The 24,795-nt window shown below is 32.9% G+C and overlaps 1 protein-coding gene across 3 annotated transcripts in view; it reads left to right on the forward strand.

Moving 5' to 3' along the window:
- LOC129801152 (A disintegrin and metalloproteinase with thrombospondin motifs like) overlaps window positions 1-24,795 on the forward strand; it is a 94,329-nt gene that overhangs the window by 33,244 nt on the left and 36,290 nt on the right. For all 3 annotated transcript variants that reach the window (XM_055845920.1, XM_055845923.1, XM_055845922.1), the window contains exons 4-7: window positions 250-351; window positions 11,124-11,256; window positions 13,425-13,591; window positions 16,996-17,100. In XM_055845920.1, coding sequence (XP_055701895.1) covers window positions 250-351; window positions 11,124-11,256; window positions 13,425-13,591; window positions 16,996-17,100 — 507 coding nt within the window. The remainder of the gene's footprint in view (window positions 1-249; window positions 352-11,123; window positions 11,257-13,424; window positions 13,592-16,995; window positions 17,101-24,795) is intronic.

Consider the following 24,795-nt stretch of genomic DNA (forward strand, 5'->3'; position numbering starts at 1 on the left):
TCAATCATCATATGGGAGTCGTGAATTTGCTGAAAAGCAATATGAAACTCCCCTACGAAGAAGGAAGTAATATGGGTTCAATTGAAAAGTTACACAAAATATGAGTAGAATAAATCACAACTCTGTTTCACATGATTTCCTTTCGATTGCATGAATTGCCCACATTCTTTTCACCTTCTGATATCATTCAATTTATTTCTTTTTTTTTTAATTGAATCTTTTTTTCTCGGTTCTGGGATTGGCCAAAAGGACGAGGAGTCACAAGAGGAAGTTGGTCACGTTTTTCAAGACGAAAGCAACATGGCAGCTATTCTCATGAGGAGACAATTGGAGACTGGAGATCTTATGATGGTAATTTTTTGTATATCTAATTCTCTAAAAGGAATCCCAATGAGGATTTCCTAGTGAAAAATAGTGGTATTATTCCAATTGAAAATGATTCTTGTGATTGGAGCTGGTTTTTCTGCAATTTCCATTTTCGGGAAAGTCTTAAAATATATATCATTCCTTTTATTCAAATTTATTTTAGCAAAATTAAAGGCGTTTTTGTTGAGAAGATAAAAGTGACAGATAGTGCTGAGCACTTTAACTGTCTGCCAAACGCTAATGAATAACCAATATTTTATACCACCACAATTAATACTAATCTTTGTTGTTTCGGACTTCTCACGAATGTTTCTGCGACTTGACGTGTGATTTTAAAATATTTCAGTCTTTTGTCATTCATGAATTCCAAGTTTTTTCTTAAGTCTAAACATCGATAAAAAATTTTATTAAAATTTAGCGTGATATTACTTGTGTTCCCTAATTTCAAAATATGGTTTTTAGGCTTTAGAACAACTTTTTCAAAAAGTTCTAGTACATTTGCAAATAAAATTACAATAGTAATTTGAAACATTGAATTTTATGATCCCCGGCAAAATCTATTGCAATTTTCAATCAATTTCAACACTGACTGTGAAACCTTACAATTATCACGTAAATAAAGTATAAAAAATGTTCTATTTGAAAGGTATCCCACTTCTCTTATCATTGTTCTAAGCCCAATCCGTGAATTTTCGATGAACTACATTTTTTAAAAATATACTCTAGTACCTATAGTTTCGCATAAACCTAATCGAAAATATTGAATAATTAAAATTAACAAGAATAACGAAACCAGTGCGATATTCTCCAATTTTAAAAATCTTGTTTAAATTCCTGATATATTTCCAGGAATAACTCTTGACCAACTTTTCAATTTCAAGAAGCTATAACTTAACATAAAGATTCACTAAGTAGTGACATTCAACTTGTCTAAAAACATAAGGCAATTATCAACGTAAATTTTCTGATTTTATTTAAGACTTCTCGTGCTAATTTTCTATTTTAATAGAATTTTTAATGACATTTATAAAACATTTTTATATGAAATCTTCTCAGTATTTTGAAATAGAAAATTTCATTCATTGTTTCCATGAAAACAATTATATTCCACAGTAAAATTAAAAAGAAAGTGACTGGCAAAAACAAAGTAAAACTTGACCAAAAGTCACGCTCAGAAGAATGCAAGAAAATCTTCATTGTCTTCGACAACCATCTTCAAGACACCAACAAATCACCTTGACCGAATTTTGTTGCACCTATGCCATGTGTTATACACATGCTAAATAGTTCAAGAATTTTTCCCTGCTCATTTCAAAACTCTTTAGCTGCAAAATCCGAGCCCACTTTGAATGGCATCGGCATGATGTCTGAATGATGAATAGATGGGAATTTGGTATTTCAATTGAGTCTGGGAGCTTCGTCTTTAATTCACCATTAATCGATCAATGATATTCCATCAATTAAGCATTGGTGTTTCTCTTGGGACTCCTGAGCCTCAAAAGTAGTCTACCTTCATGGTTGATTTTAATCTGGCCACTTTCATGTTACGTGATCGTACTCTTCTGAAGTACACTTTGACTAAGATGGCCTCAAATAATAAATTGAAATGTCTTCAACTGCCCATTAAATCCATCTGCACTTGGGATTCCACGGAAATATTTTTTTTTAAACAATGTTGCGAATTCACACTTAAATTACACATTACTTTCGATTTCGCTGGAAGATGTCAACTCGATGCTTCAGTTATATGAAGCAATTAAAGTATCCTACACAATACATGTACAGTCTTTAAAAGTAGAATTGATACACCTCACCAAAAACAGTTGTCTTTAGTGGGCTCTACTACACTGAGTTTCATATTGCTCAAACTTTACGAAAACAATAAAAATTATAATATTTGTTCGAAATTTATGTGTCGAAATCTTGATTTTCGATACGATACAAATAATAGGGTAACTATACCAAATTTCGGCCAGTTTACAATTTCGGCCACTTCCTTTTTTCCTAAAATTTCCATGAATTTTTAGATTTTGCATACTCTAGAGATTATGCAATGTAAAAAGAAAATAAAAATGTCACCTCGGCAAACGAGATCATGTAAAAAAGACTTTGGTAGAATTCCGGAAGGGCAAGGAACTATGAGAATTAAGGTGGCCGAAATATTACTAAAACCTATGTCTATATTTTTATTCATTTTAAAATGTATTAAGAATGATTTTAGAAAAACAAATACGATAAACTGTCCACAAAGTTCCAAGCAACACACCTTAAAAACAAATAACGAAAAAATTAATTTGTATTAAAAATATTAGATTTAAAACTTAAGATTTTGGCGCTTGCATGCAACTATGTCGAAATTCAATACAATTACCCTATTTTCTATTCCTACACTCTCAACACAATTTTTGCAGATCTACAAGGCAAAATAGGGTAATTCGGATTTTAATTTCTATAAAAGAATTATAAGATTTCATTTTAATTTTCGAATATGTTTTAAAAAAATTTCCAAGCAAGTTACCAATTTTCCTGTTCAAGTTTATTCGCTAATGACCTTGACTTATATCTTAATGTTTTTTTTAAAAGGTCACGAATCGAACGCTTTTAGGAATTATACCATGAGTCAAATGGATAATGAAAGGATGTCAAGAAAACATAATTTTAAAGAAAAGTTTTTTTTTATTCTTTGATCAAATTTCTTAAAACTTCATACGTTTAACCCTTTAAGGACCAGTATGTCAACGGTGATCAAAAAAAAAACAAAAACGATTTTCTTAACTATAGAAAGTTATCGGTATTGCACTTGACCCATTAAAGATTAAAGGGCTTTATGAAGGCTACCCCTGATTACAATTTGAAGGCTCGGTCTTATTTGTCGTGGAAGGTATCAAACTTTAAAATGTTCGCAAAAGTTTAGAACTTGTCCTATTCTACCCCAAGTACCCATATTTAATCGTAAACAATAAACTGTAGAGTAAATGAAACGGGTAGCTACTTTTTACGAAAAACTAATACCAGTTTGCTATAATATTTCATAAGTAAGTCTTGATGGTAGGGAGAACAGGGGCAATAGGAAAAATGGGTTATTTGCGGTAGTTGTAAATATTGCGCTATTTTGAATTAGATATTAAATTTCGGAGAACGAGACCTAGGTGAAACTGGGGCACCACTGAACATGGGGTAGCTCCGAACAGTGATATTTATTTCCAAACTACTTGGACAATAACGAACAATTCTTCAGTGGACAAGAATCTCTATAGTATCTATGAATTCATACAGGTCTCATCCTATGAAGTTTAATGTATAATTTTAAAAAAATCACAGTGTTCGGTACTACCCCATTTTCGGTGGTACCCCAGTTTCTCCTATATAAAATTATAGATACTAAAAAGATACTTGTCCAATGTCCATTAAAGAAGTGGCCGACATAGAGCGAAATATTGTAGACAAAACTTACTGTTTACAACTACCCCATGTTTACTACTGCCCTACTTTCCCCTATATCAGCACTATAAAGAAAGCGAGAGTAAAATTGTCTTTATAAAAACCGTGCGTATGTCATATTTTTTCGCATAATAACATCAATTTTTGTCATTACACAGGTGTCCGATTAACTGTCACATTCCGTTTCTCAAGGTCGTACTGCATAAGATGAATTTCTGGTCCAATTTGACTAAAATTGATCTACTTTTGTAGGTCATATATTTTTTCAATGATCTGTACCTTGCTCACGGATTTTTTCACACGCTTTGACTAAGTGTGTGAACCATAAAATCAAATGGAGATCACTGTGGTCACACGATGATCTGACGGGAGGCGGAGAAATGTGTTCAGCTAACTTTCCTGCAGAGCCTGCAGAAATAATTAATGAGCGCATAAGTGCTCATCACTCATCTTCATTGCCATCCAATTAGCACAGATCGGCCCTAAATTGATCTGGACGTGTTGAGAAATTATGCAAAGCCGAATGTGTGAGATTCCATTTGGTGTTTTCTGGGTATCATGAGGCGTATCTGAACTAAATGAAGTAATTTTGGATAAGAGAAACAACAAAAAAAAAACAGACGGAGTGGAATGTGGGCACCATCTGACTCTCTCGAAAAAGTCAAATGACTGTCCAGTTGAGAAAAAAAGTGCCTCCAACTATTAGGTAACTTTCGGTCAGTGTAAGTTTTGGCCTTTTTTCTTAATTCACCTCTCTCAGAGTCCATTGAATCTCTTCTATCAGATTGGCTCTTTTTTTTGTACTTTTATGCCATGATCTTTCTCAGCTTATTTTTAATTGTTTTTTTTTTACTATGACGTTTCCTCCAATAAATTTCTGACTTGGGATCTATCTTCGACCGCATTGCTGTGTAAATTTCAAGAGGCACAGAAGAAAAAAAACATCACACATAGCCCCGTAAAAAGCAAAAGTTTTTCTCAACCGAAGGAGAAAGTCGAACACTTTAAAATCATGTTGTTGGTAACGTACAACTCCTTGTGACTATGAGTCAATGGGATTAAACTTTGGTAATAGAAGAAGAGGGCAAGCAAAAAAGCATGTAACACAGAATGCAACACTTGTCAGCAGCACGATATTATTTTTGCTCTTTCTCACTCACAACTCAAAAATTTATTACATAAAAATCACAATAGAATTCATTGGCGTTAAATTAAATTTTTACACATGTACTAAGGCTTGTATTTTAAGTCTTGGTGGAAAAAAAATTATCTGCAAGTACCGCATAAAGTGGCATAATTTGTTTTATAAGACAATCGTATAATTCAGGGAGGTTTTTTGCGGTGTGTCGAAATGCAAGTGAGATAATTCATGTGACTGAAATTATTTACCTGCACTTATTGGACTTTTTTGCTTGCCCAAGAAAACACTATTTATTGCTTATAAATGAATTTCCTCCTGAATACAATCGACATGAAACCTGATGAAATATTATACTTGATTTTTCAAGCATATTGCAAAAGTTCATGGCAATAACATTATTTTGGAAAAGAATATCAATAATTTGTAGATTGTTCAAACATGTATAGAAGACCACCTATGGCCGACTTCTGTAAATATTTTAACATTAACCTTGAAATTTACGAAGAACTAAACTTCAAAAAACCGCAATCTTCAAATCAAGCCAAAAAAATAACAGCCTAATTCATCATTCGATTAACAATAAGGTAGTACCATAAATTTTTTTCTAAAAAAAAATTCTTCAGATTTTCCCAATTAGAAGAGCAGAAGTAGAGCATTTTAAGGGATTATGGAAATCCTAGAATTTTCTTAAGACATTAGATATGGATAAATTTGCTACATTAACTTATTTTATTCCCATTTTCTCTTACGATGAAACCTTTTATGATAAATACTTAACCCTTTTTTAACTAAACAGGAACAAGAAATAAAAAGTAGATTTAAAGGGTATCTACATAGAAGTTTCATGAATTGAATTTAGGTTCTTAAACTGCAGTCTTTTATCTTCACTCCAGGCAAACATGACTTTTCAAGTGGCAGATTAAAAAATATCTAGTATACCGCCTTTAGGGAAGCTTTAGACTTTGTAGAACCATATGGGGGCTTCAAACGTAAGATTTAGCCATCTGGCTTAACTAGTCTAATTTCTTATCAATCAAGATTTTTTGAAAAAAATTATTTCAGTATTGGATTATTAAAAGGATCTATTACACTCTAAGATAACAGTAAAATTCTTGCTATTTATGATTTTGAGACTTTGGTAACTGGGCTAAAGCTCTAGTCTAGAGACTTTATAAGATTTTTTTAAGGTCGACAAAAAGACATTTAAAATATTTTTTCTTATAACACAAGTAATACCTAATTTTTTTCTTCCACAAGTCTGTATTATATACTAATGATTTGGTTTTTTATATAAAACGTCAAATAAGGCAAACTGTAATTTCGATCGATTTTTGATGTTTTTTTAATATATTTTAAAAGCCATTATTCTTAAAAAGTGTGGCAAAGCATTCCAGGCTTTGGAAAATTCTCGAACTCATGACTTAATGATATTTTCCAAACCAATATTAATAAAATTTTTGTTTATAACATTTATAAGGTAAAGTACCCTCACTCGACCGGGTTCCTCCATTCGACCGGTGGGTCAAATTTTGAATATTTGATGGTCAATTTCGTCAATTTCTATGAATTTATCACTGTTTCGTATTATTCATGGAATAATTGACCTATTAATGTTTGATCATACGCAATAATTATAGCAAATATAAATAAATTGAATAAATAAATCTACCGGTCGAGCAAGGGCACTTTACCTTATTAATAAAATTCTTTAGAGGTCTACTGTTCAGGAGAATGATGGTTATCTATTTTTTTTCCTTTTCGATTTTATTTAATCTTTCGATTTACAACCGATATGAACCGATTTCATAAGTCACTTAGTAGATCACCCAGTAGCTTAGAAGTACCGCCGAGTTCCTCAAATATGAACTTTTGGGGGTACAGATAATATTTCTCAATCCTCACATGTGAACAATATATTCAAAAATAAGGAAAAAAAAGAATATTAAAAAAGATAGGTCATTTACGGGTACTTACTTAATCGATTCATTACCGATTGTGGTCGATGCTGCTGGGTTGGAAACTTAAAGACCTTTCCGAAAAATCCAAATTTAATCAAATTGGTGATGGTTAAACTTTGATCTTCAAAAATTCAAAATGGCGATTTTTTGTGGTCATAGGTGTGTTTGAACGAAACGTTTACCTGGACTACTTCCAAAAGATAACAAGAATAAAAGAAATCGCAGGAGCTGTTTTTCAAATAAATCAAAAAAACATAGTTTTGGAGAGGATGAAGGGGGTGGGGGAAAAAGACCAAAAACGTGTAGAGATATTGTCTTTTTGATGTGATCACCGAAGACCGGAAGTTGATATCTTTTACCGGTTGGTTTAAATCGAAAAAAATCGAATTGTTCTCTTTTTGAGTTCGAGTACTAAAACGATTCTACTTCAAACTATGCAAAAGTTACTTAAGATAACCTCAAGTATTACTATAATTAAAACACGGATATGACCTTTGGTTTCTTCTCCTTTACTTTCTCAAAACCGACTTTTCAGAGGGGTTTTCCTCCTTCCTCAGGTATGGAAATGACTGGGAAAGAACTTGTCACAAAGGATTTTGTTCCATTGTGAGAATCCAATGAGAAAACAGTCCAGTGAGAAAAGTCCAAAAAGCACTGTGTAACAAAATTCTTTGTGACAAGTTCTTTCCCAATTATTTCCATACCTGAGGAAGGAGGAAAACCCCTCCGAAACGTCGGTTTTGAGAAAGTAAAGGAGAAGAAACCAAATATCCGTGTTTTAATTATTGCGAAATCAACCTATTGGCCGAAAATCATCTAGTAATTCAAATTTTACATTTAGAATTCAACCATCGTTAATATTTGCAATAAGATTTTGAGTAAAATAGTCTTCGGTTCATAGCCGGCTTATTACTGGTTTATAGCCAATTGGAACCAGTACAAGGCTTGTCAATGAATCCATTTTTTTTATCGAGCCTAAATGGGTTTCGATTCGGGTGAAAGCTATGCTCTTTAGAGCCTTTTTAACCTTTAGCCTTGAAAACCCAATTATAGAAGTTATTCAAAGGTCTATCATCAAAGATAAAAACTTTTAGTCCTTCCAAAAGTATTATACCTAAAAATGCTTTTCATATTAAATAAAAATAATCCTCCTTTAAAGTAATCATTTCATTGACCCAAGTTAAGGTTCCCATGTAATGGAACTTTAAATGTTTAATTCGACCTTTATAAGAAATTAGCTTTTAATAGTATACTTCGAGAGAAAAATCCTGAAAGAATTGGTTAAGTAAAATACTCTGCCAAGAGTAAGGTAAATTTGATCCTCAGAATGTGTTCAGTGAATTTATCAAATTTGAATTAGTAAACAAAGGCACTTGTCAAGTAAGATAGAATTAATATTCATAGATTCTATGTTCATTATTGCAGCTGCAATAATGGACATAGAAAAGGGGAAAAAGCTCAAAAGAAGCTCATTAAGCTCAGAATTAGATGCGTGAGAAGAGTGAAGAAGTAAATTAGTGAAAAAGGGATAAAAAATTCAAAAGAAGTAAGTTATTTTATAGAGAGAAATTAAATGAAATGTAAGAGATTAAATTGTTATAGGAATCCAGAAGACAGAGAGGAGAGGGAAGGAATTAGGTGTAGGAAAAGTTCAAGGTCTTAAAGGAGACTGTAAGTGCATATAGCCATAGTTTTTTAGAATTTGTTTTATATTAGAAAATTTATATTTATTCCATCAGGAAAAACCTCTTTCAATACTTATTATAACCAAGTTGATTTATAATAAAACTACACCTGAAAATCATACCCCAATTGCCCTCAAACCCCCTGGAATTCTCTAAATTAAAAACCCAAAAGCTATCGAAAAATAACAAAAAATCAAAGACTCTGCCACTGAAAATTAAAAATTAAAAATCCCACTTTTCCACGCACAGAATGGATGAGGAAAAATACAAAAAATAAACCTTTTATTTTACTGATCGATTATACATAAATAAATCTACATCAAATAATTATACTGAATGGTCCACATACCGTATTGATCTAATTCCATTAGTATACTTTTTCAAAAGTTATGTTACTCCTGGTACTGAACTAATTACCTGTTATAAATTTTAGAAAAGGTATGCATGTAGAGTAGACTTAGCACAAAATGTATGAATCAAATTCAGAATCTTGCCAAGAAACTTATTGAAATTGACCTCGAATACCTTCCTGATGTGACAGGGATCGTCAGGTGTAGGCTGCTAAACTGAATGTCCTAAGCCCGCAACCCTGATAGGGATAATAAATGAATGAATTAATGAAGAAAAAATTTGATGGTCATCAGATGTTAAGGTTATGCAATATTCAAGTTTTCAATCTACAGTACCGTTTTATATATGATAGAGTTTTAGATTTGTCGATATAAATAGTAGGGGAGACAGGGGTAGAATTAGCCAGCAAATGAAGCTTTTTTTTCGCGAGTGGCTTGTGAAAAAATGATAAGTTTTGTCTAATATTTTTATGTTTCATAAGTAGCATTAGGATATTGGCTATATGAAACAGTGTAGTTCAAAGCTCTAAAATCCTTGGCTTTTTCTTGAGAGGATAATGAAAAAAGTACTGCATATTGGCTACACTTACCCCTGCCTGGGTAGAAATAGCCACTTTTGGGGTACTAATTGCCACCAGTTTTGCAGACGAAATTTTAAACTGGAGATACCAAATATTGTTTCACTTGATACACTGAAGCCCACTGATGCTAAATATGTTACTTAAACCTAAAGAAAAGGGCTTTAGCCAACTTTTTTATGACATTTTTGTAATTGAGGCAAAATTAATGCAAACATTCTGAAAAAATCTATTTCTCAAGTTGCTCATACAAATGGCAATATTGCTTGGAATATCAATAGTACTTTTTCATCTAACAATTATCCATCTATTAGTGAAAAATCATTGATAGTTTTAGCCCGCCACGGAAGAGTGACTACAACTGCCCCGAGGGCTGTTTCAGTGTTTATCATCTTATATAAAAAAGTGGATAATTATTATCCAAGTGAAAAATATTTTTTAATTAGGTTTATTAAACCAGAAACGAGGTAAAACTATGAAATCTTGACTAGAAACTCAGAAAACCAAATGCTGGTCCAAAAACTGTAACATCAAAACTACAATTTTATACCCATTTTATAAAAATGCTTCTAAATTGTAGGATAACAGGATCAGAGTTATAAATATTTCTGGGAATATGGGGATGTGTTCCTACTTTCATTAAAAAATACTTTGCTTGATGTACATTTTAAGAAAAACGAGAAAAATCCACTGTCTACTTCTACCCCTGGCTATAGGTACCCCGGTCTCCCCTATGTATAAAATCACACTGAATTTGAGCTGTAAAATATTTTTTCTAATTACTTTTCTTTAATCATCCCACGAACACCCGTAGCTTTGGCTATCTAAAGGCTCAATCATACTTTATGTCCCCTATTTGCTCGTGATATATGCTGAGTAATTTTAGGGTAGAGCTCTGACTCAAGACACCACAGAATCTCTAATCTAAAGAGGAAAGTTACGGCAAAAAGTCCAAGTATTTTTGCGTCAATAAATGAAATGCCAGAGAAAAGAAATCATTGGCAGTAACGTGTGGCAAGAACTGATTGCGAGTAATTTGATATCTCTTAGACCACATAACAGACACTTTTACTTTTCTCGCTCTTACTTTTTTGCCGCCATAAACACACCAAGACATCAGCTGGTGGGATGTTAAGTGTAAATTGCAATTACCATTTATTGTGTTCTCTTTGTGGGTCATCGAAATGTCATCAAACTCTTTGTGCGAAAGAATGTTTTTATGCATTCTTTGCTGTTAATATTCTAATGAAACCAACAAATTTAATTTAATGCTAGAGAATATCGTGTTGGGTCATTACAAAATTTCACGTAATTATATCACCTCAATATTATTCCGGTTTCGAGCAATACTTCTGACTTTTTGCTCGCTATGGATTGTTACCAAACCAGTGCATTATGGGCAAGAATGTGCACAAAAGACTTCAACAATTGCATGCCAAAAGTGGCGGCCACGGAAAAAAAATGCTACACGAGTGGGTGGCAAATACATTAAGATAGCCATTAGTGACGTGTTCAGTGAAATTGCAAAACAATTTGCTCCATATTTGTCTTAATATTTTCATGTCTTTCTCTCGTATATACTCTATCATTGAATTCCATTGCAGGAGGGAAGTATTGGTCATGAACTAGTAATTCGTCCGCTGCCAACTGAAATATCATCTCCACTGAATAGTTCAAGTGTTCAACACGTTGTCTTCAGAAGACAATCTGATCCTATGGATCAATTGAGTGATTTTGGTAAGTTAATTTTCAAAGTAGAATTAAACATTTTAAAAAGAATGAATCACCAATAATGACCTATATTTCAAAGGAATTTACTTTTATGTAAAAGTAAGCTCTTTTAATAGGGGAAAGCTTTCAGGCTCCGAGCACTTCATTTTTTTCCTATATTCCTTTAATGAATATGGCCTATGGCAATATATTTTAATAGCTAGTATTAAGTCACACAATATCTGAAAAAATAAGTTAGATTTATTAAATATGGGAAAATTGTGAAGTGTTCGAAGCCAGAGTATGTCCGAAACTTGAAATTCTTCCCCTATAAAATAAATTATAACTATAATTATTTAAAATATAAATAGATAATTAAAGAATTTTTAAGTTGTAAAAAATATTCAGCCAATTCCTGTTTAAATTCAATTTTGCTTTTAAATTAAATCCAATTTAAAAGCAAAACGGGTTTAAACTTAATTGCTTTTATGAAATACTGTTTCGAAAAATACAATAAACTATCAGATTGTTTAATAATGAGCTACCGGTTTAGTCGCTAAATAAAAATATATACTAATAAAAACTACTTTTTTCGGAACAGAAGGAATATTTTTTAACTTATTTAAAAAAAAATTTAATTCGAACTCTTTAACATACAAAAATACATCAGAGGTTTTTTTTAGAAAAACCTACTTTGCGGTGATCACGCAAATAAAATATTTTATGTTTGCAGATGAGTTAAACTCGTACTTGAACGAAGTATTTTTTTCCTTGATTACAACTTATTTTACAATACTAAGCGTGTTATAAAATACACCGCAACTTGTAAATTTTTGTACAATTTTTTTTAAAAAGTCCAAATTTAATTTTTCCAAAAATTCTTCATTCAAGAACGAGTTTAACTCATCTGCTAATAGGAAACATTTTGGTTTTTGACTTCTGATGAATCTACTCTGTGAGTGATCATGACTACCTAAAATTAAGTTTAAAAAAAAAACGGTCTCCGAATATTAGCTTCAAATGGATGAATTTTAAAGTTTTTTGAAAGACAATTTCAAAAAATATAGTCTGATTTAAGATCTTTAAGTAATTTTTTTTCATAATGTTGAAAAATTAGAGAAAATATCGTGATCCACACAACCCCTTAAGTTCATATCCGATAGAAGATTAATTTAATATAGTTTATACCGAATGTGAAAAATTTTCATCAAAATAGAACATTTTGACATGATAAAACATCAAAAAAAAAACTTTTATATTAATTTGGCGTAATTATGTTAACCTTAACTTTATTAAATAAAGCGGTGGAAATTATGTAAACAAGCATCCGGCAACTCATTATATAATGACCTAAATATTTAATAACGAGTTTTCTCTAATATTACAAATACTTTAATTTTCCCGGGTTAAGCTTTTAAGAACATGAGCACTGCGGTTACACCAAAAGTCTCAGTTTTAGTCACATTAGTTAATAAGAATGTATAGAGCTCTCTCTTTGAGTTCAAGCAGTATAAACTATAAATCTATACTGAAAAACGAAATTTTAATATAAGAATTAGCTCATCAAATTTCTCGCCGTTATTAAAAAATTAAAATAATGGACCTTTTTACATTTATAAGGCAATAGGGAAAATGACCTCCTTTGAGGTGCGTCAGAGACAAAACAACAATATTTTTTTCGCCAAAGCTTTCGGCACGACAGTGCGCGTTTTTCCCGCCTTTCTATTATATTTTTAATAAATTTCCCGCCTTTTAGCTACTAAATAAAGTGCACTGTCGTGCCGAAAGCGAAAAATATTGTTGTTTGGTCTCTGAAAGGATCAGCATCCCTGACACACCCGGAAGAAGGTCATCTCTCTATTGCATTATACATATTCTTCGTCAGTTATTCTATTGACTTTTTATATTTCTTTATTTTGTTTTCCATAATTTATTAATGTGTCAAGGGTTTTAGCATCACCTTTCAACCAAATACATTGTAGATCACATTTTTTTCTGATAATATTTAATTTTAAACATTATTTTTTTGCTAAACTTTGTACACTTTGTACATATCGAAATTTCGCACATTAAATAGAGTATACAAATATTTAACTGTCAGTCATTTCTGATAACTTTCCATTAAATATATGTTATGACATTCGACTTTTTTGTGGTAAGATATCATATAGTTATTTTATTTTATATTTTTGCAGCGTATATGGAGCCTGATCGATTGCAAAAGCGATATAGAAGGGGAGACTATTCGAATTTCACACGATCAGGACGCGCCAAAAGGGCTGTGCCACATATTATTTATCCTGAAATACTCGTTATTGTCGATCATGATGGTTACCGGTTACACGGCGGTGACAACATTCAGGTGAGAAATCAAATTCCCAGACACTTGGCGCAGTACTTTGCTCAACGACTTTACCCGTTCGACATGCTCGATTTGACCCAATGAATGTAAAATGCAATGGGTCAAATAAGTACTTAAAATTTACGTTGCATTGCTCACGATTGAAAACCATAAGGAATTTCTTTTGTGCTCCAGAAAAAAAAGATCTTTCAATGATTAAATTGCATTGAGAGTTTAACAGGAAATGTAGGAAAACCTTGAATTATATTTCCCATTTACCATGGATTAAAGAAATAGGATAAACTTTCGAATAAGATTGGACTTGCAGATGAAAACGAAAGTACACTTCCAGGCAAGAAAATTCCAAATGGTGGCCATACGGCAAAGAATGGATTTTATGTGAATGGAGGAAGCCTTCAGGCATCATAGTAATTTGTTGACGAAAACTCGGTGAAAACAATCCATCTGCGAGACGATACGTCTGCATATTGGCCACGAACTCGTAAAGTATCAAGGCATAAAGTGGTTTAGTGGTGAAAATTGCATAAGAAAGTGTCATGTGAATTTAATCGTGAGGGAGAACCACACCAAGTACATAAAATATGCTTTTTGTGGTGCCTTTTTCAGCACAGAAGCAAAGAATGTAAACAGAAAATGCTGAAGGAGATAGATTTATGTGATTTTGTGGTAAAGGTTGAGAAAGAGCCAGTAAAAAAAAGTTGAAAGTTCAATTTCAGAACTCGTTCAGACTATAATAATATCATAAATTTATGTCTCTTTAAATAATTTGTTACAGTGTAAAATGAAAGACAAAATCAAGGAATTATTGAGGTATGTGACCTATATAATCTCGAACTCTTATAACTTTGAACGTTTTATGAATTTTCTTTAATCGTTGCATATCTAAGAAAATGTTCATTCTATTAACAATAAAGGAATCATTTTGGTATTCATTAGGATTTTTATATAGATTCCTAAAAAAAAAAACTTTATATTAATTTAAAAGAACTTTGAATCCAGTACAAAATCACCCAGGTTCTCAATGGTTATTAACCTTTAAAGGGCTTGTAATTGTTTTTTAAAGCTTTAATGTATGTATTATTTTTATTCTTGATTTTGAAATGATTTTCAAATTTTATCGAAAAATTTTTAAATTTAAAAACATAATGTTGTAAAACAAACTTTAAGAATCGCTCCTCAAGTTCGAAATACGATAGTTTAACGCTCTAATACTATTTCGAGTTTAAACTTATTATGGGTTCGAGGTTTCCGTAAAAATCCTTTTCAGTTCATATTTTTCTTTATTTGCCAGTGTACTTATTAAAGTTTTCCCTAGTTTACATAACAGTCATACAATTGCATTTTGAATAAATTTACTATCGATGTATAAGGATTTGTTTATTCATAACCGATTGAATGAAACTGGTCCAGACTTATGCCCTAAACACACTTACGACTTAAGCCGAGAGACGACTTAGTGGAAAATGATGAAAATATAGTTTGACCATTATTTTTAATATAATTACGCTAAGCCGTCTCTCGCCTAATCTTCAAGTCTGCCAAGGGCCTTATCATTAAAAGGAATGATTCAAGACCACGTATATGCCACCCAAAAGAAGAAAATAGAAAATTGTCCTGTTTCCGCTGTTGTATGAATTGAAATTAGGTTGTGTCACTTATTATTATTGACCCTGTTTTATGAAATTATTTATATTCAAAAAATCAGTTTTTTAAATACTTAGTGCGGAGTTTACAATGATTAAGAAATACTGATAAAACTTACCTGCTATTCGAAAACTTTTCTGCAATTCCAACACTTTATAGGACCGAACTACCATATCCGATCAACGAAAACCACTATAGTGTTTTTCGTGCTAGATTTAACCCTTTAACGTCGAGACACTTTTTACGGACTGAAAATCAATAATAAAAATTAAACTGGGAAACATAATCAATGATAAGTCTTACATCTAACCTTGGAAGGTCCAACAGAGTCCCATTCGGTGTATTTTGTGCTTCCATGAACAATAGAGACAAAAATAGCCCAAAAATTTAAGTAATTTTTCCGACAATACCAATGAATAATATTTTTCGCTTTAATGAAAAATATTATGTATGAGTATTGTAGTTTTTATTGCCAAAAGGGTTTTGCTTAAAAAAAATTGAAAGTATAAAAAATAAATAAAATCAATTATGAATTTAAGAATTTAAAAAATCACCATTTTTGAGCTTAATTATTTACTACATAGCAAATAGCTAGAGACTTGCAAAAAATATTCTAGTTTTCTTCAACCTTCTACTTTACAATTATGTAACAAATATTAGAAAAAAATAACTTTAGGAAGTCAGGAAAAATTATTTTCTTTATGGGACACCGGTGTTCCAATCGTCCTTCCAAATCCCAAGGGTTAAAGAAAAGTTAACGAACAAGAGGGGGTCAAAGTCACCCGCAGGGAACAAAGTCTCCCGCACTTAAAGTACTTTATAGAAGATAAAATTACAATTCGAACCATTATAATGTTTAAGAAAATAACATGTGAAGAAGGCCTATTATTCTGGGTTGCTATACAATTTCTAATGTAGCTTATTTTAATATATCACTGAAGATCAGATTATCTAATAACAAGTGATCAATTTGTCTAAAAGACTGAATTTTGTGGTCAATGCACTCGCTATATATTATGCTAGTAGATGATTGATGAATGATCATAAGTTTGTATTTAGACGCAAGTACAGTGAATTCAATAACGACTAATGACTTACCAAAATAAATAGCCCGGTTACTCGCCTAATTATTTGGTATACCAAATTTATTGCTTTTCAATGATCACGTCTATCAAATTGCGCACGAGCACCATAAGTATAGCATCACCATTTTCAAACTATTAAATAGTTAAACTACACAAACTTGCATTAATATTATCTTATTAATCTTATTTCTTAATATTGCTGCCAAGGCTTTTTCTAGAAAAAAAGTACATGAATGTATGAATGACAATATGTATTTAAAATTAAATTGTTATCACAATATTATTCCAAATGGACAGATCAATTTTTATGTTATGACTGACAAATTTGTCATGATTCAATTTGAAATTTTTACACTTGAATTTCCGAAAAAGACTCCGCTGGAAGCCGTCCAAGAATGTCCCAAGGAGAAAGAGAGACAGTTCAAGTGTACTGAAGTAACCAACCAAGTTCAAAACTCTTTCATATTACAATTACTAATTATGCAAGCATTCAACTAGTTAAATCTATCAAATTCCAATAGATTTTTTCTTAGACTCTTAAGACCAAAACAGACAGTCAATGACAAATTGCTGCGCCCTCGGATGGTTTTTTTTCTTTTAGTACAAAAAAAAATGAATATTTTGTGTACAATAATAAAACTGATCTCAATTTCCTTCTTCTCCCACATCTGACAGGTTAAGCGGTACTTTGTGTCATTCTGGAATGGTGTTGACTTACGTTATCGCCTACTGAAAGGTCCCCGCATTCGGATCAGCATTGCTGGCATTATAATTTCAAGGGTAAGTGTCATTTATCTAACTTCTGGAGAGATGTTTGTCCAAAATGCAATTATAGCCGTACTAAATACCTATAGTCTTTTAATATTAAACACCCGTGAAGGACAAGTTTTAACAATAGGACCCAAATTACTCTCTCAAAACAGAAGAATTCCACCTCCAATCAAAGAATTTTCTGTGAAAAATCCATTTGATACACGTAGTCATTCACAAAACAAATTTATTTAGAGTAAAATAAATTCTTTGAGAAAAAAAACACGTTGTAAGATGGTTAACAATTATTTTGCCTTTGAAAAAAAAACTGACGAAGAAAATCGCGTGTCTCAATTTACCAATAAACATCGACAATTACTTGGCGCATCTTCGTGAGCCTCATAGTTGAATGCTTTGTGACTTAATTGGTTCCTTAATTTTGCCATAATGTCGAAAGATTTGAAAATGTGGAATATACCGGGGAACATTTGACAGAGGAAAAACACTAACAATAATCCAACCTTGAGGTTTTTCGCGTGTAATTGGACTCAAATTAAATTTACACCCTTGTATTACTTGCACAATTGCTGCCCAATTTACCTTCTGTTTCATATTATACTCTGCAACTACTTATGGACATCTATAGGGATAGCAATATCACTAATCTACATTTATCCGTATTTGTATTTATTCTTCTTACGGATTTAGTTTTACTGATTACTGTTTCTGATCCGAAGAAAAACTAATCAGAACTATCACCTACTAGCGTTCGATGACAGCCACAGAAATTCTCTAAAAACGTTTTTATTGTCAAATTCCAAAATTTCTTGTCGTATTTTGCCCAACGCACAATAGTTTTTGTTTTGTAAACATGTTTTCGGAACTGCCTATAGGGGTGAATGAGATGACTAGATTTATATCTCACTCACTCTCACTGAAGTGTCAAAAACATGTTTACAAAACAAAAGTTATTGTGCGTTGAGCATTATGTCCAACGCACAATAACTTTTATTTTGTAAACATGTTTTTGACATTTCAGTGAGAGTGAGTGAGATCTAGATCTAGTCATCTCGCCCATTCTCATAGGAAATGTTGAAAACATGTTTACAAACAAAAGTTATTGTGCGCTGGGCATTATATTGAAATAAAAACAAGATAAAAATAAAAACACTCAAATTTAAAATAAATACATTTTAGTTCATTGTGGTTTCCTTTTATCTTAATAAAATTACCTTAAATAAATCGGTCAAACATGCATCACGGACTACACGAATTTGAGGCTTTGAAATGAGCTATCATTCCCTGCGAAGTTTTATCACGGGCGCATATTTTTTTAGTTTTTTCTTAATAACCTTGAACTCCAAAAGCCCAATATGTAGAAGTCAAACGAATTTGGATCCGCTAGCCATGTAAGCTATTAGGTCGCAATGAAGAACGAAACGTTGTTTTTAACTAATCCGAGTACCGAATCTTATTGGAATGTGCACTCTCTTTCAAAGAAATGTGTGGCAGTCCATAACTTCAAAGCTCCCTCAACAGTTGAGGATTTATTCGAGATAGGACGACCATTGCTAATTGGCAAGTTTAGATTAATTAATCTAAACTTATCCTAATCGGTTTTAACATTTGGCCTTGAGATACAGTCTAATAATACTAATAATACTGATGCGTACCTCTGCACTTGCCCCATCTTTTTCCGTAGCAGAGTACGAAGCTGAAGTATGGCAGACATCCGCGCACGCTAAGCAAGTTAACGGCGGTCTTAACGATACTGCCCGTATTATAACAGAATGCTTAAAAAGCACTCCGGTGAACAAACTCTCTCCCTTAACAGGAGTTGCTCCACCACGAGTGAGAAGACAAATCATTTACAGTAGAGAGATGTCAAAGGTTCTTTCTGAACCGAGGCATCTTCTCTATGGTCACAAAAAACCAAGAGGGAGGCTAAAATCTCGTAAGAGCTTTTGCGACTCTGTCAAACCACTTGACGAATCTCCGGAGGAGGCTAGACTCAATATGTGGAAGGAAGTCTTTCCATCAGATTTTATCGAACTAAGGGAAGGCCTTCCTCCAGGTAGTGACTAAGACTGGAAGACATGAAAATCTCTCAATCACTTGGTACGCTGCGTAGCGCGGTCGAGAGACAACAGACGCTAGAATTCGAGATTTTGGCTTTTGAGATTTTGGATCATTCGGGATTTTGGCTTTCAGGATTTTGGTTTTCGGGATTTTGGCTTTCGAGATTCTGACCGGGACCCGTTATTATTAATAGTGTTGAGGTCTAAAATTAGGTTTTTCATTGCCTAAAAACGGGCCACGTCAATGACCAAGCGGACTTGCCGACATCAAATCCTCTGTTTCGCATGAGGCAGAGGATAATGGACAAGTGGAGGGGCGGTTTGGATCACCCTACAGTCACATAGGATGGCATATTCGAAGGGGTCCCGGTCAAAATCTCAAAAGCCAAAATCCCGAACACCAACATCCCGAAAGCCAAAATCCCGAATGGTCCAAAATCTCAAAAGCCAAAATCTCGAATTCTTAAAAGTATCATAGCTCTTCCCACGATTGCCTCCACTTGCTGGAGGCTGGAGGCAAAGGGAAGTTTTCTGTGGCTTGGGAAATTATTCTACAGACTATACTCCATTTAATTTCATCCCTTTCAGGATTTTGGCTTTCGGGATTTTGATTTTCGGGATTTTGCCCCTTTCGGGATTTTGGCTTTCGAGATTTTAGCTGCCTCCGATAATAACTAATAAATAATAATGCGTCGGCTAATATACAAAGAATATGCAGTATTTTCGAATATATGAGTGTCCCGATCCCCTAAAACGTGCTTAAGCATGCATCTAAACAATGTAAGGCAACTTTTGAGAATTAAGATATAACTGTTTTGAATTCACAAATTCGAACATTGGGGAAAGTTGAGTTACTTTGTGATGGGGCTACAATGAAAACTAATTTTTTTGCATATTTTAAAAGAAGCTGAAAATCTAGACTTAATTTAATTTATATTCACAATTTTTTTGTCGTTCTAAATTGCATTACATTAAAGCCCAACTTCCTAAATATGCGAAAAAATAGCGTTTTCAGTGTAGGCTCTCTTCCCCTTTCTTCTGAATGTTTTGCACTAGGTCACTCCTTATAAATAACATTTCCAACTTAAAATGAAATTAAATACCTACAAAAACTCTCACTCTCACTTGCTATATAATGTCCGAAAAAGGCACTTTGAGCATGTTGTTAACAGCATCATAAACTCTAATAGTAATTTTCACACATTAATCACCGTGCTGTAATTTGAAATATTGCTGAACACCATCATTGAAGGCAATTTGTGGGAGAGATAACGAAGAAAGTCGTCTTACAATATCTTAGCTCCGGTGCTCTCGATCTGATAAGTGTTCCTAAAGTGGCCCAAGATGTGTACCTCCAGCTTCTGGTAAAACGTTGCAGAGGCATGTCATGTCTTATAATAGATGCTGATCATGCGAATAGCGTTATGTAAAGTGTACTTTACGAGAAATTGTGTTCATGTCAGACACAATTAAGAGAAACATTGAATAATAGTTTTGAGGCATTATGAATAATCCAAATGTATACTCTTGTAGAGAGCAACATGAGAAATTGTGCCAACATCAGAGGAAGATCAAACAGTGAGAGTGTTTAATTGAAAAGCCATATTCATTTAATTGTTTTTACATAAGATTGCGATTAATTATAAAAATCAGCGATTGTTATTGCGATTGTAAGTTTACCATTATGACATAGATTCTGATGTTGACTATTCCCTCTCTTTATATTGCTCTTTCAGTAAACCTTTTTTCACCAGACATTTCCTTCATCACACGATATACTCTTATGGAATTTTATTAATTGTTTGTCTTATTCTCGATATCAATCAAATTTAATTGCCATTCAATTTGCTCTATAACTCGACGAGATGAATAAGATAAACCATGAAGAATTCCCAGTGAATAGAAAAGAGATTTTACTGCAAATTCTTAACTATCAAAGAAACATCAAATAAAATCGTCAAATTGCGATTTACAATAATTTTAAACTATGTTACTAACATTCTCAAGAAAAAGCTCTAGGAGTGAAAGAGACAGAGATAGAGGAGTATAAGAAAATGAATAATGCAAACAATACAGACATAGCTTGGGAGTTTTATGCACCGAATGCACTTTTACTTTCAATGCGACCGGAAACTTGCTGTTGGCTTTATTGTTGGCTCAATGAGAGAGAGAATTGTTGTAAGAGGAGCGAAGTATGTTATTTTGTTATTACCTTATACACATAAGTAACTAGCAACATGGATAACTGTTTGGGGTTAGCAAATGCAAGTTTAAATTGACTTTTATGTTCTTAACATAAATTATATAGATAGATAAATTTAATTCAATGTGTTATAATAATTATACTCTCCTGTGTACATGTGAATGAAAGTTGAAAAATTCGTTGAAAGATTTCGAAAGGAGGCCTAACAAGTAGGGGAGACCGGGGCAGAATTATTCAGTGATAGAATAAGGTAATGGGGTGTTATAGTTTTTGTTAGAAAGAATATTAATCAACGGGTCAAAATCCCTAAAATCAAAATCCCGAAAACCAAAGCCACGAAGAAACAAAATTCAAAGTAGGTCGAAATTCCAAAAGTCAAAATCCCAAATGGCCAAATTTCCGAATAGCCAAAATTAGGAAAGCTAAAATTCCGAACGCCAAAATCCCGAACGCCAGAATTCCGAAAACCAAAGTCTCGAAGAAACAAAATTCGAAGTAGGTCGAAATCCCAAAAGCCAAAATCCCAAATAGTCAAATTCCCAAATGGCCAAATTCCCGAATACCCAAAATCACGAAAGCTAAAATCCCGAACGCTAGAATCCCGAAACCAAAAATACCGAATGGTCAAAGTCCTGAAAGAGATGAAATTATCCGGAGGATAATGCGTGAGATAATTTCCCCAAATACAAAAAAATCTTATAGCCTCCAGAAAGCGCTGGTGCAATCTCGAAATTAGCTATTTGGGATTTTGGCTAGGGATCTTGACTTGGAATTATGACTTTCGAGATTTTGGCCTATTCGATCTTTTTGCTTTTAGGAATTTTGAGCCATTCAGGATTTTTGCTATTCGGGATTTACCCGACCACCTTATTTCCAGTTCTCTTTCTTGCTCTTTCTAGAGATCTCTCTTGGAGATTTGTCCTTTTCGGGATTTTGACTCTCAGGATTTTTGCTTCCGAGATTTTGACCGGTATCCAAAAATTATCTTCCAAGAAAATTTTCGAAATTTTCAGAAATGCAAAATAATACCAAAAAACGTTTAAAAAAAATGCCATGGAGTATTGAATGTGAAGATATCAAAACATCAGAGGATTACTTTACCGTTCAAACTCAAAAAGACAACTTTTAGAAATATGTTACCAAGCTAGAAGTAAAACGGTAAGAAATGTCAATCTTCGGTCTACAGTGGCCCACCATAAAAAAATGACTAAACCCCTTTTTCGCTTTTATCTTTCTTTTTTTTTAATTCGAGCAATAAAATTCCTCAGTAAATACCAATTAGTCGCCCCTCTACATCGCAATTATGTGCTCGATTAAAGCTTTGAAAGCCCCAATACATGGACTCTCAGACGAGAGTGAAAAAGCATGAGACGTGCAGATATTACTTCTAACAAAACAGGGACTTCGATCATCCAGTTTCCACCACAAAAGTAGGTACTCTAGCCAAATGAAATTGAGAGTTAAATCGTGCCACGACAAATCCATAAGCGCTCCCATTTTTCACCTCAATCAGATAGTTACTGAATTTGCAATGATTCAAGTTGGACTGTTGTCAAATGTAGGCCAGATTTTTGAATAAAACCAAATTGGTATTTATACCGTCTGGGTTAAAATCAAGAGAGGGATAATGATACTAAAAAGGAGTAAAATGTCTTGTAAATCGTGTTCTTTCAAAAACATTTTGCACACTCTCTTTTTATGAGAAACATGTCAATTTGAAGCGATTTGAAATGTTTTGAAGAAATTATAAGGAAATTGAGGCTATATTTCGTTGAAATCTCATACGGTATTCAACTCATAACGACTATAGAAAACGTGTCAAAAGTTACATTTATTGATTGGCATGTACCAACATATATCCCATAAAATTTAGTTTACTGAAAGAGATTTTCAAGGAAAATGCCGAACATCAGGTGAACTTTTTACTACCAAAACGTTATTATTTTGCCTTAAATTTCTTACATAAATTTCTTTTGAGAATCTACAGTGATTTTTTTTCGAAATTCTCTGACATAACGCATGGCTTATATAGCATAGGGGAAGGTAGGGCAGTACTCAATACATTTCTCAAAATTTTTGAAATTGTACTGTATGCATTTTCAAATATCCAATACCCAAGAGAAACTAGCAGGACTCAGTTTGAAGTTACGTTAATTTGCCAAATAGGTTTTACAAAAAATATGGAAAGAATCTCATTTAAAGAATCTTCAACTGTCTGTAGGGGAAACTGGGGCACCGCCAAACACGGGGTAGCACCAAACACTACGATTTTTTAATCAAATATTCAACTTCTAAGGACAAGACCTATAGGAATTTATAGGCACTATAGGGATGCTTGTCCACTGAAGAAATGGTTGAGATGGTCCAAGTAGTTAAGAAATAAAAATTAGTGTTTGGTGCTACCCCGTGTTTGGTAGTGCCCCAGTTTCTTCTAATTGTTCTACCATTTTTTAATCCGAAAACAGTCGCGTTTTATTCGTCTAAAATAAAAATTATATTATTAAAATAAATTTGCGATTCCATTTAGGAAAAAAATCAATATCACAAATTTGAGTTTTCCACAAAGTTCTTCTCCATTTCATAATTTTGTTTACTCGAAACATTTTCCCAAAATTTCACAGATGTACTACTAACTGCATTGTAATGGGAATTCGAGCAATAAAAAGTTCTAAATTGGCTTATAACTTCTAAAATTCTATATATAGATTCTGTTTCCTGATTATCTATTATATTCAATAGAACATCTGATAATTGCACTGAATACTATCATATTTAACATCAAATTGTAGTGGAAAAGATCATAATTTAGGTTGAAAACAATGCGAAATCAACCTTCAGAAAACAGCTTTTGAAGCATTTTGTGCTTCTTCGGAAGCATGTGGTGTTTCCGGAAGGGCAAAACAATTGGTTATCGATGGGATTCCATTTGCATAAACAACTCATTTAAATCTCTATTTTGTCACCTAACTGCGCATCGTTGGAATGTTTAAGTGATCAGAATATCTTATGAAGCTGGACCATTTTGAGTTCATTTCAGTTCATTCCGCCAGATGTTTTGACTTATTTGGCAAAAAGCTTCGACAATACTGAGGAATTGTTTGTGATTGAATCCGGCATTTATTAGCATATTTTATTCATAATCGTCAAACGCTTCTCATAAGCTATTTAAAAAAAAAAACCAAAGAGCTTGTAAACTTGATCATCGATAACTCTGATCATATTTCAGCACAACAGACAGGTGTCAAGGGTCAAATGGAATACTAAATTGTTGAATATTTGAGGAAGCTCGCGATGAGTCAAGAGTTTACTAAATAAATTCAAGATTTAGGCTCAGAAGTTGAAACTAGTAATAAGCCTAGATAAGCTTAGAATAATCGAGATTCTCTTGGAACAAACTCGCAGATTGCTTGCAAATCAGAATTATGATCAAAGAGATGAGCTCGT

The sequence above is a fragment of the Phlebotomus papatasi genome, chromosome 2, assembly GCF_024763615.1.
Source record: "Phlebotomus papatasi isolate M1 chromosome 2, Ppap_2.1, whole genome shotgun sequence".
NCBI lineage: Eukaryota > Metazoa > Arthropoda > Insecta > Diptera > Psychodidae > Phlebotomus > Phlebotomus papatasi.